General features: G+C 55.1%; 1 protein-coding gene across 16 annotated transcripts in view; it reads left to right on the top strand.

The window, feature by feature from the left end:
• ZMIZ1 (zinc finger MIZ-type containing 1) overlaps positions 1-13,897 on the top strand; it is a 239,945-nt gene that overhangs the window by 207,904 nt on the left and 18,144 nt on the right. For 9 of the 16 annotated variants that reach the window (XM_081563819.1, XM_081563784.1, XM_081563803.1 and 6 more), the window contains 6 exons: positions 7,422-7,536; positions 8,554-8,771; positions 9,578-9,776; positions 10,719-11,009; positions 12,457-12,639; positions 13,593-13,670. In XM_081563819.1, the coding sequence (XP_081419945.1) occupies positions 7,422-7,536; positions 8,554-8,771; positions 9,578-9,776; positions 10,719-11,009; positions 12,457-12,639; positions 13,593-13,670 (1,084 nt within the window). The remainder of the gene's footprint in view (positions 1-7,421; positions 7,537-8,553; positions 8,772-9,577; positions 9,777-10,718; positions 11,010-12,456; positions 12,640-13,592; positions 13,671-13,897) is intronic. The other 7 variants (XM_081563798.1, XM_081563827.1, XM_081563790.1 and 4 more) reach the window with 1 other exon arrangement.

The raw sequence follows: 13,897 nt of genomic DNA, 5'->3' as shown, positions 1-13,897 counted from the left end.
CAAATCAGTGCCATGAAGGTAATTGAAAGCCTAATAAATCTTGCTTACACTCTTAATTTGATTACAATCAAAGTCCACCATAGCTGGGGAAGCCTCCAAGACCAAGGGGTGCCACCCTTCCTCTTCCAGGTGAGGGGTTTGCAGCTCCCGGAGGGGAGTTTCTTGGGAGGGGCCTTGAGGCTCCCCTTGGGTCCTGGGCAGGCCCAGGGCTGCTGTCTGTGCAGCAGGCGGGGTACGAGCCCTGGAGCCACGCTGCTGGGCATCTAGTTTCAGCTCTGCTGTCTCCTAGGTGGGTCACTTTGGGCTGTTCTGTAACCTCTCTCTCTGCCTCAGTTTCCTCATGTGTAAAAATGGAACAATTGCAGCACAGGACTTAACAACACACTTGTCACCATGCCTGGGCACAGGTCGCTCCACGGACTAGTCATTATTCTCTGAACCCTCAGCCGGGTGCCACCAGACTCAAATGTCCTCATTCATGGCCAGCTAACAAAGAAGGGATCGAATAAAGCTGACCCCTGGTGCTTGTCTTTCCTTGGTACCATCACACTGCCTTCACTGCTTTCATTTTTAGCTCTTTTTTTTCCACAGCCACACCGAAAGCTTAGTTTGTTATAGATCCCCCTCTTACCCCCAGGAAAAAAGAAGCAATGAAAGGAAGGTTGGAGGATCTATAAATCCTGCTCCATCAGTTCCAGATTGCCAAGATGCGAGGATCTTTTCCTTTCCTCCTTCCTCTGGAAAAAATTTAAAACCCTCTAATATGCAGTTAGTGGCACAAGTTCCTCTCTGAGTTTCACCGCAGGGAGGGAAGGAAGCGGTCCCCAGTAATTGTGATGATGGAGAGCGCTGTTAATGGTCCCCCTAAATTAAAGAGAGTGGGAGCTTCGGCTCCTCACTGGCTTGGTGTTTCATTAGTGGTAACGCTACAGCCTTGTGCAGAGACGGGACCAATATAGCCAGATCAGGGAAATTAATTAGGGTCTGACAATACCCTTAATAGGAATTTGTTATTTCCCCCAAATAAAGTGGCTGTTAGAAGTGCAAGGAAAGAAATAACTCAGCCCTCCCTTCTTCTTCCCTCCAGGAATGTCTGTGTAGATACTTTCACAGGAGGTGCCCAAGAACTGATAGTCATAGCTCCCTCATTACTCATTTTCTCAAATTAAGCAAACATCGGTCAGTGCCCATGGGGCTGGCAAACAGACAAATAAACTGACTACTGTAACTGCAGTGTGAAGAGCTCTTCATAAAACATATGAAAAAAAGTGCTGAAGGAGCAGTGGAAAATGCCCTTGGTGTTCTGCATTGGAGAGTCACAGAAGGGGACATCCAAGCTGGGCTTCAAAGTATAGATAGGAGTTTGCTAGATAGAAAAAGAAGGCAGAGGAACACCAAGAAAAGCCTCGGAGGCTTGGAACACAAGTTCAACAGGCAGGAATGATAATAACACCCCCTCCCATTGATAGCCTATTTGCAAAACTTCTAAGTGCCATCATTGTATCATCAAATAAATATGAGTACTTTCATCCCATTTGAGCTGGAGAAATGGAGAGAAAGGTATAGGTACAGCTGAGCAGAGACTGACTGCGAGGCACTGGGCTAAACTTTACCTGTATTTGTATGTTTCACCCTAAAAGAGTATTAGTCCCACTTTACAGATGAAAACGTTAAGGCTGACTTAAGTAACATTTCTCAGGTCATAGGAATCATCAGTGGCCAACCATAGCCAAGGTTTGACCTCAAAGAATCTTAAGTTCAGAGCCTCGATAGTTAACCACTGGCCTGAGAGGCCTCCCTCTGCCATTTGAACAGTAGCTAAAAAAAGTTTAGTCAGAGCCCTTGAATATTTGCCAATACACTCAGTCCAGGCCAAAGCCAGTGATGTGATGTATTCAAGTGTTTTTTCCTGGGACACTGTTTGGGTTTCATCTACAGCCAGTCTTTGAAGCATAACTTTATGTCCCCTCTATGCCCTCACTGGGTGGCTTCCGAAAGATAGCTTCTCCAAGAATTTTTGGGAAGCTCTGCCCCTTCTTGGAGTTCTCATGGACTTCTGGATCGCCTTTGTAATGTGTGCTTGCTTGCATCATTGCCATGGTTGTAAAGGAAAGTGCCACCTTACCGGACCCTAAGCTCCCTGTTGTTGTTCAGTTGTTAAGTCGTGTCTGACTCTTTGCAACCCCATGGACTGCACCAAGCCAGACTTCCCTGTCCTTCAGTATCTCCCAGAGTTGGCTCAATCTCACATCCATTGAGTCAGTGATGCCATCCAACCATCTCATCCTCCGTCGTCCCCTTCTCCTCCCGCCTTAAATCTTTCCCAGCATCAGGGTCTTTTCCAATGAATCAGTTCTTTGCATCAGGTGGCCAAAGTATTGAATCTTCAGTTCCAGCATCAGTCTTTCCAATGAATATTCAGGGTTGATTTCCTTTAACATTGGCCAGACCCACTGTCAACCTTGTCCTCAATTAGCCCTGTGAGACTGGGAGCCTCAGATCCTATGAGAGGCATCTATTGAGCCCACTTCAAGGGATCACATGAGTTCTTGGGTGAAAGTCACTTCACACAGTTCCTTGCATGTAAAAGCCTCTCAGTGAATCATAATAACGATATTAGCAGCCAGTAGTTTCAGGGTGCGGGAGGTGTGCTGGGCTTTGCCTTACCCATGTGAGCTCACTAAATCCTCATGACTGCCTCTGAGAAAGAGGCTATTCTTATCCCTGGGCGTGGTGACGAGTGGCCTCAGTGGACACAGAGGCATCATGAGAGTGTAGCCACTTCATTAGCTTTCCTCTGTCCCCCTCCCTGGAGGGTGGGGCCTCTCCCTTCCTGAGTGGCAGTGCCCATGGAGTCACAAGCGCACTGTAGGTGATCAGCAGGCAGGCTGAATGAGTGAATGCATTCATTCATTCTCAGACATTGCTCTGGGGGCTGGCACAGAGAGGTGGTGTTTTTCTTTGGCACTTTGGTTAGTAGAGGCTTCCTGAGCCCTGCAGGTGTGTCAAGACACCACGCCAGGCACAGGTAGCCGGAGAACTCAGGGCTCCTGGGGCAGAAGGAAAAGGGCAGGGAGGTACTCGGGCCCCAAGCATATGAGGAGCAAGTGGAGCTCGGGTCAGTGGACGTGGTGAGGGCTTCCCACTAGAGGCGGCCTTTGGAGGAAGAGCCTAAAGATGAGTGACATGTTTCAAGGTAAGGATGGAGCATCCTAGGCCTACATCTGGAGGCCCAGAGGTAGGGGAGTGGCTGCCCTGGGTTGAGAGTTGCTTGGCAGGTAGAACACTGCTGAGGTTGCTAGTGGTTCTGGCATTGGTGCCTCTGCAGGTGGGGCAGGTTTGGCTGGACAGGACTGTGGCTTGTGGCCTGAGACCAGGCCATGCCGAATTGGAGGTGTGCGGAGCTGGGCAGGAATACTAAGAGTGGGTTCTCAGATCTCAGGGGACCTCTTGCTGAACTAAGACCAGCTATGGACAGGAGGACAGCAGTGGTTCCTGTGGGCGGCCCTGAAATGCCAGGGACCTCTGACCCAGGCTGAGCACGTACGCTGGTGAAATAATACTTGCAGAGGAGGGACACAGCCTCAGGGCACCCCCAGGCCCCTTGACCTCCTCTTCATTACCCTGAACCCCTTCCACCCTGATTAGACCCAGGAGCCTGGCTTGTCCTTGATGCTGGGGCCCCAGGAGCCAAGTGGGCCTCCTCCCCTCCCCCGACAGCAGTGTCTGAGTCTGGGCAGAGGCGTCGGCAGGGCTGACTGCCACCATGGGCCTGTGGGGGCGAGCAGCTCCCCCGCGCCAGCGGGCGCCGTCTCCCCAGGAGATGAGTCACAGCCGTGTCGGTGCGCCTGCCACTTCTGCTTCTGCAGCAGGTGTGAGTGGGGGCGAGCAAGTCCTCGAGACCACCCCTACATGCGGGTGCTCGTCTCCTCCTCCACGCATGCACAGCATCATGCCATACACATGCCACACACACATACATGTCCCCACATACACACCAAGTCTGCATCTGGGCTCTGGGGTGAACCTTCCAGCCAGACGACGGGATGCCCAGTTTGGGAACCTGGGTTAAGTTTGCTTCTCACTGAGCCTGGGGTGGAGGGGACAAAACAGGAAGGAGCTGGTTTCCGCCCACAAGGCCCACCCACAAGCTACAGGGCAGTTGGGAGCTTGCTCACAGGCCTGAATCCCGGTGAGCCCCGCCTGAGGTGGTGAGGCAGCAGCTGGTGGCTCATGGGGAGCTCCCAGGGGCCCTGCTTCCTGAGTCTGCCGGGTAAGAACCTTGGCCACAAGCAGATTCAGCCTGGAGGGCTGGTGGGAGTTTGTGGGGCAGGAATTCTGGGGAGACAGACTTCGGCCTGGGCTCTGCTCAGTTTAGTTTAGTCCAGGGTTTAGTCCAGGCACACGTAGAGCAAGGGCTCCACAGGAGGGAGGGTGTCCAGGGGTCTCCTCTTTGTTGTTTAAAACTGTAGCCTGCACGGCCTCCCTGTGAGACTGAAATGGCAACCCTGGGACTAGGTGCTGCCCTGAGGTCCCCAGCGACCTCCTGGGAAGGCAGGGCTGCTTCCAGCCCAGCTGTGCCGAGGAGCAGGCTCTGCTTGTTTTCCTGTGCTCCTCCATCCTGCCCAGGCTCTCTGGGCTCCCAGGCCCACCAGCAGCACCCCCAGGTGTAGAGAGTGTGAGCTGTCTGTCACCTTTGGCCTGTGCATCTGGGCCTCACTCGTTTCCACTGACCCACATCACATCTGGGCTGCAGAGGGAGGAGGCGGGCAGAGGGACTGGTTCCCTGAGGAGGGCTCCTCACCCCCCAGTTCTAGGCCAACTGTTTTCCTCCCAGAAATCATGAGTAATGCTAAAGTCACTCAGTGTCACTTTCCAGTTAAGAAAGACTTTTTGTCTGCAGTCTCCTCTTAGAGCCACATCGTCAGACTTAGGCCACGGAGGCCCGTGTTCAGACTTACCTGCCTGAGACCAGCAGGCTTCCCAGGTGATGCTAGTGGTAAAGAACCCACCTACTAATGCAGGAGACATAAGAGGCTGAGTTCGATCCCTGGGTCAGAAAGATTCCCTGGAGGAGGTCATGGCAACCCACTCTAGCAATCTTGTCTGGAGAATCCCATGGACAGAGGAGCCTGGAGGGCTATGGCATATGGGGTCGCAAAGAGTCAGACGCGACTGAAACAACTTAGCACGCACACCTGAGACCCTCAGCAATGCGCAGATTTACCCCATGACCCAGGGTGCGTGTGTGCTCATGTATAACATCAGCAAATCAATTCAAAGGGTAATATTCCTCCTTACTCTGTGCTCACACTTGATATCTTTCTATTTTATCCCCTCCGTTTTCCCCCTCATGCTGGTTCAATGTCACAACACATTCATGTGTCATGACCTGCAGTTTGAAGACCAAATAGAATGGAAGTGGGGGTAGGTGTTGTTCTTAAGCCCATTTAACAGATGAGGAGACTGAGTACAGACAGGCTCAGAAGTTTGCACTGGGGCCCTGAGCCAGGAAGGGGCAGCCACAGGACTTGTACCCAGGGTACCAAAAAAAAAAAACAGGCGAGAGTGAGAAGAAAAGGGACTAGGGGTGGAGTTGCTCTTCCCCAGGAGGTCAGGGCAGCAGCTCCGATGAGGTGACTTCTGAGCAGAGACAAGAAAGAAGCCAGGGGCTGGCCAGGCAGAGAGGGTGTCCGGGCAAGGGAAGAGCAAGCATGGGCAGTCAGTGACACCGTCCTCCCTTCAGTCTGACCTGACTTGACCAACATGACCAAGGGCCCTGCCCGGCAAGGAGCAGTACACAAGGCTCAGACCCCCGCTCCCCCAAAGCCGGGGCCCCCTGCCCCTCTGTCCTGCAGGCCTGCACCTTTTCCTGGAAGTCTGACCTCCAGGGCCTGAGCTGGCTGCTCTGCTGGGGTTCAGGTGTCTCCAGGCGTGAGTGAGCGCATTGGTCTTCTGCTGATTTCCTGTGATGAAGGTGCAAGTCAGACAGAGGCGTGAGGTGCTTTCCTAGCAAGCCACGCTTCTCCAGAGCCCCCTTCCCCTCCTGCCCCTGCTGCCTTGCCAACCTCAGCCCGGTCAGAATGCCGTGGGCAGAGGTGGTAGCACAGACATGGGTGCTAGGTGCTGCTTCTCTTTCTGGGGCCGCTTCTGGGATTTTCTCTCGGTGAGAGGTGCCAGAAAAGTCAGCGCAGGACGGGCTCCAGGGGACAGGCTGCCCCAGCCTGGCACTCCTGGGGACTGGGACCCTAGTGGGTCCCGTATGCTATTACCTCACTGGCTCCTTCTCGAGCTTGTGCCCCGGCTCCCCTCCCTGGGGTCTGCTGGACCTCACTCTCCATCTGTGCCATGGCAACGAGTAGAAAGCTATTACTGAGCACTTATGATGTGAAGGGCCGGGCATGGAGACTTGCTTCTGATGACTGGGGGCTCCTAGGGAGATGTCGTCAAACAAGGTGGGTACTGCTGGGACTAGAGAGGAGGCTGGGGAGGTGGGGGAATGGCTGGGGTGGGGGTCGGCTCCTGGAGAAGTGAAAGCCAAGGTGGTAAGCAGGGTAGGGTGGGATTAGTCGGTGGGGTAAACTGTTCTGCAGTGTGAGTTGGGACTTTGCCTGTGAACACTGGAAGCCACTGAAGGGCTTTGTGTCACAGGTGTCTGAGGGAGATTGGTTTGGCGGGATGTGCATGAGAGTTTGGGTGGGAGCAAGGGAGGAAGCACAGCAGGGAAGAAAAAGCGACTTGAGGACCCTCCCTCCAAAGGCCAAGTCAGCTGAGCAGGGCAGCCAACTCACCATGAGGGCTTAGGAGGAGGGAAGAGCCAAGACTCAGCCTGGGGCCCTGCTGACCTTTTCTGAGAAGTGCAAGTTAGTTGCTCAGTCGTGTCCGACTCTTTGCAACCCCATGGATTGTGGCCCGCCAGGCTCCTCTGCCCATGGGATTTCCCAGGCAAAAATGCTGGAGTGGGTTGCCATTTCCTCCCCCAGAGAATCTTCTGACCCAGGGATCAAACCTGTTGCGTTGCAGGCAGATTGTTTATCATCTGAGCCACCAGGGAAGCCCTTGCTGAGAAGGGTTGGGTAGTTTTGAGGGGAAGCTGGTGCCAAGGAACCAGAGCTCTTTCTGGAGAACCTCTTAGAGCAGCTTGTGGTCAAAGGCAGAGCTAAAACTGAGCTGTAGGTCTCTTCTTCCGTACCATGACCCATAGACTTGGTCTCACAGGAGACAGACAACCATGGGGGTGGCACCTCTGCAGTGATGATGGGAGAGCTGGGCACTGTCACACAACAGGACATGTGCCAGGCTCAGGGGATCCAGAACACAGAACGGCCAGGAGCCGCAGAGCATAGTGGGGTGATGGGGCATGCCTCCCTCTGAGCCTGCGTCTGCCACCCCTGAGGACCCTCCTCTGTCTTTCTCTGCAGTGATGGGTCATTCCCCTATGACTCTGTCCCTTGGCAGCAGAACGCCAACCAGCCTCCCGGCTCCCTCTCCGTGGTCACCACGGTTTGGGGAGTGACCAACACGTCCCAGAGCCAGGTAAGAGCCTGTCATCCCCCCAGCCACAGCCCCTTCCAGGCAGGACCATCCATCATGGTCACCTTGCCATGCTAGCCCTGCTGGCTCTCCCAGGCTCTTCCCCTGCTGGAAAGACCAGCTGTCAGGGCACACCCAGCTACGGACACACCTCTACCCAGGGTGGGCCCACACCTGCCCCAGGAGGATGCCACCTGGCCCTGTGCACTACCCTAGCTCTAGGGCCTTGCTGGGGCAATGGCTTTCACTTGACAGAGAGCAAAGAGTTCTTTGCTGGCTCACGTTTACTTAGGTTGGATTAACAGAACTTCCTGGATGTTATTGAGCTCAGGATCCCAACACCTGGAGTCTTTTGACCCAGGATGGCCTGGGTTAGATTTCAGCAAAAGACTGAGCCTAAAACTTGTGACAGACTCCACCCCACATTCCTCATCTACCCTGCCTCCCGCTCTTGTTCCTCCCTCTTTCCTCCACACCTTCCTTCCCGCCACCTGGCCACGTGAATGGCTCGGGGCCACTTACCACCTTAGAACCAGCGCACTTTACCTGCGGTCTTGGGCCACGGGGAGCCCCTCGGCCAGGACCCTGCCACTCTCCAGAGCTAGAGGGTTGGGCTTCCCTTGGCCCTCACAGAGCAGCAGCGCAAGGCCTCCATGTGGCCTGACCCTTGGACATCCCGACTGCTTTGTAGGACGGGAAGACTGAGAAGTCCAGGCCTTTCCCACCTGCAGCCAGGTGCGGGACCAGTCTTGCCTGTTCCATCCTGGGCTGACATTCTCATCCTCAAAGCCTGCTTCTGGGCTGTGTTACCCGCTTCTAATACTGTGTATACTGTGCCAACAGTTTATGCCCAGAGGAAATTGAAAAGCCCCCCGCCCTTTTCCTCCTCCTCTTTCTCGGTTGTCCTCCCTGTTTTGATGCTTGCTCCACCCCCACCCCCACCCTCTGCCATTTCTCCTTTTCCCTCCCTACACCACTTGGGGTACCCACATGGGTGACAGCCGCTCTCTCTGCCCACAGGTCCTTGGGAACCCTATGGCCAATGCCAACAACCCCATGAATCCAGGCGGCAACCCCATGGCGTCGGGCATGACCACCAGCAACCCCGGCCTCAACTCCCCACAGTTTGCTGGGCAGCAGCAGCAGTTCTCGGCCAAGGCCGGCCCCACTCAGCCCTACATCCAGCAGAGCATGTACGGCCGGCCCAACTACCCCGGCAGCGGGGGCTTCGGGGCCAGGTGAGCAGGGCCGGCCTGCAGGTCACATGCGGTGCAACTGGGTGGTGTTCTGAGGGCCGGCAGCCCGTGGGGTTGAAGGACAACCTTCTCATTCCCCCGAATGACGCTGCTCTGCGTCGCACCTTTACAAGCTGGGAGAGAGAGAGCTGGGGTGTAGGAAGGTCCGCTCTGCCATGCTGCTTGTGGAGACGGAAGTACGCAGGGACTGGAGTCCCACGGTTCAGGAGTAAGGGAGGGAGACAGCAAGGAACCCCAGGAAGGCACTCCGGGGACGTGGGGTGGGGCAGAGGCGCCCCATTCCTCCCCTCACTGCCTGTCCTGCCCTGTCCAGGACTGCCCTGTGGCCTCACCCCTCCCAGATCCGCAGGGCTGACGGCAGCCCTGCCAGGTATCAGTGCAGTGGGGTCTCCTGGTTAAACACAGCTGCATCCCCATCCTGCCGTCTTCTGCTAGGGGCTGTGGGCCAGTGGCTCGGGTTCTCTGAGACTCAGTGTCTTCCTCCAGGAGATGGGCTCACTGGGGTGGCCGAGAGTGCCATGACCTAGGGTGTAGGAGCGAGCACCCACTAGGACCCAGATAGGGCTCCAGGCACACAGCTCCTTGGTGGTGGCCAAGTGGCCGAGGGACTGACAACCCACAGGAGGCTCCTGTCCCCGCTGGGCTCTGAGTCTAGACCTCCCCGCTCCATGAGCTGTGGGCAAGAGGGTCTGGAACGGCCCGACCTCTGTCTCCCCACCCAAGGCTGGTCCTGGGTTTATCTTTAGGCTCAGGCAACATCTAACTCACCCTTCTTTTCTCCCTCACAGTTACCCTGGGGGTCCGAATGCCCCAGCAGGCATGGGTGTCCCTCCACACACCAGGCCACCCGCTGACTTCACTCAGCCAGCAGCTGCCGCTGCAGCAGCTGCAGTGGCGGCGGCAGCAGCCACAGCCACGGCCACAGCTACGGCCACCGTGGCAGCCTTGCAAGAAACACAGAATAAGGATATAAACCAGTATGGACCGGTAAGGGCCACACTAGTCCTGGTCTACTCAGCAGACAGCCCCAGGGATCGGAGTCGGGCTGTCCGTGTCTGTGTGCTGGGAGGAGCGGATGGTGTCAGGGTGCATTTAGGTTTTCCTAGAAGCACAGGGAGGGGTTTTGTGTTGAGGTATGGGTGTGTCAGTGTGATTGAGTGTGATGGGGGGTGTTTGGGAGCTTGTGTTGATTTTGTGTGTTACTTGTATGTCTCTGTATGGGAAAAGACGTTCCATATTGCACTCTGGCCCCCACGTAACCAAAGAGCAGGCTGTGTCTAAAGCAGCCTCGATGCCAGTCTGTCCCCTGGTGTCCTCTGAAGACCAGGGCTCTGCTGGTTGTCTCATCTGTGGATTTTGCCCAGGTCCCAGCTCTGACCTTCAGAAGGCTGGGATGGGGTGTGACGAGAGGGAGAGCCCTCGCAGACATGCAGGACGGGTGTGGAGGTTGGGAATTTAAGTTTGGGGACAGCATGGCAGGTGGGCAGAGATAGAGCTGAATCCACCTCACACTTTATGGAGAGAGGGTGTGTATCTGTTGGCTGAGAAGCAAGGGCGGGGCCAGGGCTTCCAGGAAAGGGGCTCTCGCCTCCATCCTCATCCACCTCCATTCTCCCATGCCCCTCCCCACCCCTGCACCCCCTTTCCCGTTCCCTGCCTGCCTCCCTGGAAATGCTGCCTGTGCATTGGAGTGACTGCGCCCCACCCCTTAACACCCCTCGGGCTGCATCTTTCCTGTGCGGCCTGCAGAGGGCAGCAGTGAGCCCAGGCGGCTGGTGGTCCTTTGGAGCCTGGTCACCGGCTGCAGCCACACAGGAAAGTGCCCCAACTCCCAGTCCTGAACCCCCCACTTCCCCCACCCTTCCTTCCCTGCACTTTCAATGCATGTGGCATTTTATTCTTTTTTTTTTTCTTCTTCTCCCGTTGAAGGTCTGTTCCTCTTTCCAGATGGGTCCCACCCAGGCGTATAACAGCCAATTCATGAACCAGCCCGGGCCTCGGGGGCCTGCCTCCATGGGGGGCAGCATGAACCCCGCAAGCATGGCGGCTGGCATGACACCCTCGGGGATGAGCGGCCCTCCCATGGGCATGAACCAACCCCGGCCGCCCGGCATCAGCCCCTTTGGCACACATGGGCAGCGGATGCCCCAGCAGACGTACCCGGGCCCCCGGCCCCAGTCCCTTCCCATTCAGAGCATAAAGAGGCCATACCCTGGAGAGGTGAGTGTGGTAGCAGGCAGACGGCGGGCAGGATGGGTGGCGGGAAGGACCTGGGACTTCAAGACATGGGTGCTATGGGCAGTACCTTGAAAAGGGCGTGGATTGACCCTCAGGAAACCTGAGCCAAAAGGCAGAGTCTTAGGAGTCAGGTGCTTCTTAGTTTAAGGTCAGAGCTGGCATGTCCCATCAAGAAGACCTTGAGGAGTCGTGTCTTCTCCTGGAATCTCCGTTTATTTCTTTCATGACCATCCAGCCCATGTCATGGGGCTGCCTGGAAGTCTTGAATGAGGGGATGTACCTGGAGCTCCTAGCCCTGGGGCTGGCATGAGCAGGCACTTAGCAAGCCATGACCACCCTTAGGTCTCTCTTCTGTCTTAGTGCAGACGGTAGCTGGGCGACTTAGGGTAAGGAGCTAAGATCTCCTTGGGTCCACATTCCTCACATCCACATGGGGGCATCTCACCCGAGAGAGAGAGAGAGAGGAGACAAAGCCCTGTGACGATCTGAAGGCCCTGCACCTCGGAGAAATGAATGGAAGGCAGGCAGCATGTTCCTGGGGCTCTTGCCAGGAGCAAGGCTGCCTATCAGGCTACACAGCCTGCTCGGCCACAAGATTGGGGAAGACCAAGGGAAGCAAACCCACACCTCCTGTCCTCCAGGAGCTAGGACTTCAGGCGGAAGGATGAGGTCTAAGCCGGAAGCCACAAAGGAATGATGCACGATGAGGTGTTTGGAACTCAGCGTGAGGTCTGAAGAAGAACTTCCTGGAGGGGGCATCATAGGGCCTTCAGAGAGCACTCAGAAAATAGGTTGGCAGTGAATGGCTTATGTGGGTACCTAGGTAAAGGTTTAGTTCACCTGCAGAAGACACAGAGATGCTTCTCGGGAGTCCCACCTTGACTCCTCACCTGGACGGAGCCCGTCCCAAGTATCTCCCAGTGCTCTGCTTGCACACCTCTTCTCAGATTGGCTCCACCCCGTCTCAGAACTGTGCCTTCTGCTTGGGCTTACCATGGGGTTAGAGCCCAAAGACCCCAAGTTCCTCGAAGGTCTGTGTGTTTCCCCTCGGCATCCACCACTCCCTTGGGCTAGAAGATGGCTTGGCCACTGATGGAGGTGTCCTGGGTCCAAGACAAGAGAGGTCAGGGTCAAACAAGGTCGAGCCCAGACCTCCTCCAGGTTGGCACCAGCTCAGGGAGAAGCCGGAGAAGGACGGCAGCTCCCGAGGCCCTGGCTGTCCTTGGGGATGGGAGGGGCCCTTGACCTATGCGCCTCACTCCCATGCACAGTCCCCACACGAGTTCAGGGCCTTCTCAGCCCCCTCTGTGTTCACAATCCCAGCATCCCCGCTGGCTGGGTTGGGAGTGCATCTGAGTGCTAGCATCAGTGGGCAGCTTGGCTTCCAGACACTGATGACCTTTCCCTGCTCCTTTCTCTGCCACCACAGCCTAACTATGGAAACCAGCAATACGGACCAAACAGCCAGTTCCCCACCCAGCCAGGCCAGTACCCTACCCCCAACCCCCCACGGCCGCTCACCTCTCCCAACTACCCCGGGCAGCGGATGCCCAGCCAGCCGAGCACCGGGCAGTACCCGCCCCCCACGGTCAACATGGGGCAGTATTATAAGGTGAGTCCCGCTGCCCCACGGGCCCCTTCCCTCCTCACCAGCTCAGCTCCCTATTCCTGCCTGTGTCATCCTGGCCCTGGGCACCCCCTGAGGTCACCAGGGGGCAGGCGGAGATTTCTGGATGTGACCTCATATGTCCCGAGCTGTGCATGTGGTGACCAAAATGACAGACTGGCTTTTCTTGGTTCCTGTTCTCACGGGGCTCAGACGATGGTTTTCTTTCTCCTGTTACTATTTATAGTGCACGTAAGATAATAACAATGAAGGAAATATATTTTTTTAAGAAAAAGCACCCACTCAAATATATTTACGTTTGATTATTCTATGCACATGGGCACCAGCAATGTTATATGGTTGTTATTACCGTTGTAATTTTGAGCCTGTTTCTTTCACTTGACACAGTGTGTTACTTATTGCTACAGTCCCAGTGGTTGTCACTTTTAATGGCTGCCTAACATTCTACTGAGAACCATAAGGCACTTTATCCTTTCTGTTGGACATTTGGGGTTTTTTCTGCGGTTTCACTTTTGAAATAGTACTATAATAGTTTCAGGCACGTAACTCTTTCCTTCTTTGGGATTACTATAAAGTACATTCTCAGGAGCGAGGAAGACTCTGGAAATAATTTACACCTATTTGCTCATGAATCATGCCAACTTACATGGCCACCCACCACTTGGCTTACGTGGGCTTACTATTTTTACGCCAACTTCAGCACATTAGGTGTTGCTATTTCTATAAACTCACTAAATTAGTAGCGATGGGTAGAGAGAGGCAAAACACTGACCACGACGGTGACCTGCTCTGCCCCCACCCTGCCCCCTATCCCAGCACTGGGCGGGCCTCTTCACCATCCCCTGTCCTTCTGGAAGATTTTCATTTCAGGAGGGAGAGAGGGTTTCTGGTAGAGTTTCTGCCTTCCATTCATGGCTTTGTTTATCTTGCTTCACCAGCCAGAGCAGTTTAATGGACAAAATAACACCTTCTCTGGAAGCAGCTACAGCAACTACAGCCAAGGGAACGTGAATAGGGTATGTTTTAGTTTCCATCTTGGGAATTATAACCCACATGTACTGTGTTAGAGGGGGCCTCACTGTTTCTGCCCCAGTCTTTCTGGACGTTAGTAGGGCCATCTGCTCCAAGCCACAGAGATGCTTGGAGAATCCACAGTTCAAATGGGTGGGATGGGAATGAGTATGGACCTGGCCAGCCCTGGAAAAAAGCAATGTGGGGACTAAGAGACTAAGGAAACGGGCTC

Source organism: Giraffa tippelskirchi, chromosome 2, assembly GCF_054371585.1.
Source record: "Giraffa tippelskirchi isolate mGirTip1 chromosome 2, T2T-mGirTip1v1.2.pri, whole genome shotgun sequence".
Taxonomy (NCBI): domain Eukaryota; kingdom Metazoa; phylum Chordata; class Mammalia; order Artiodactyla; family Giraffidae; genus Giraffa; species Giraffa tippelskirchi.
This window is presented reverse-complemented; position numbering and strand designations above follow the sequence as displayed.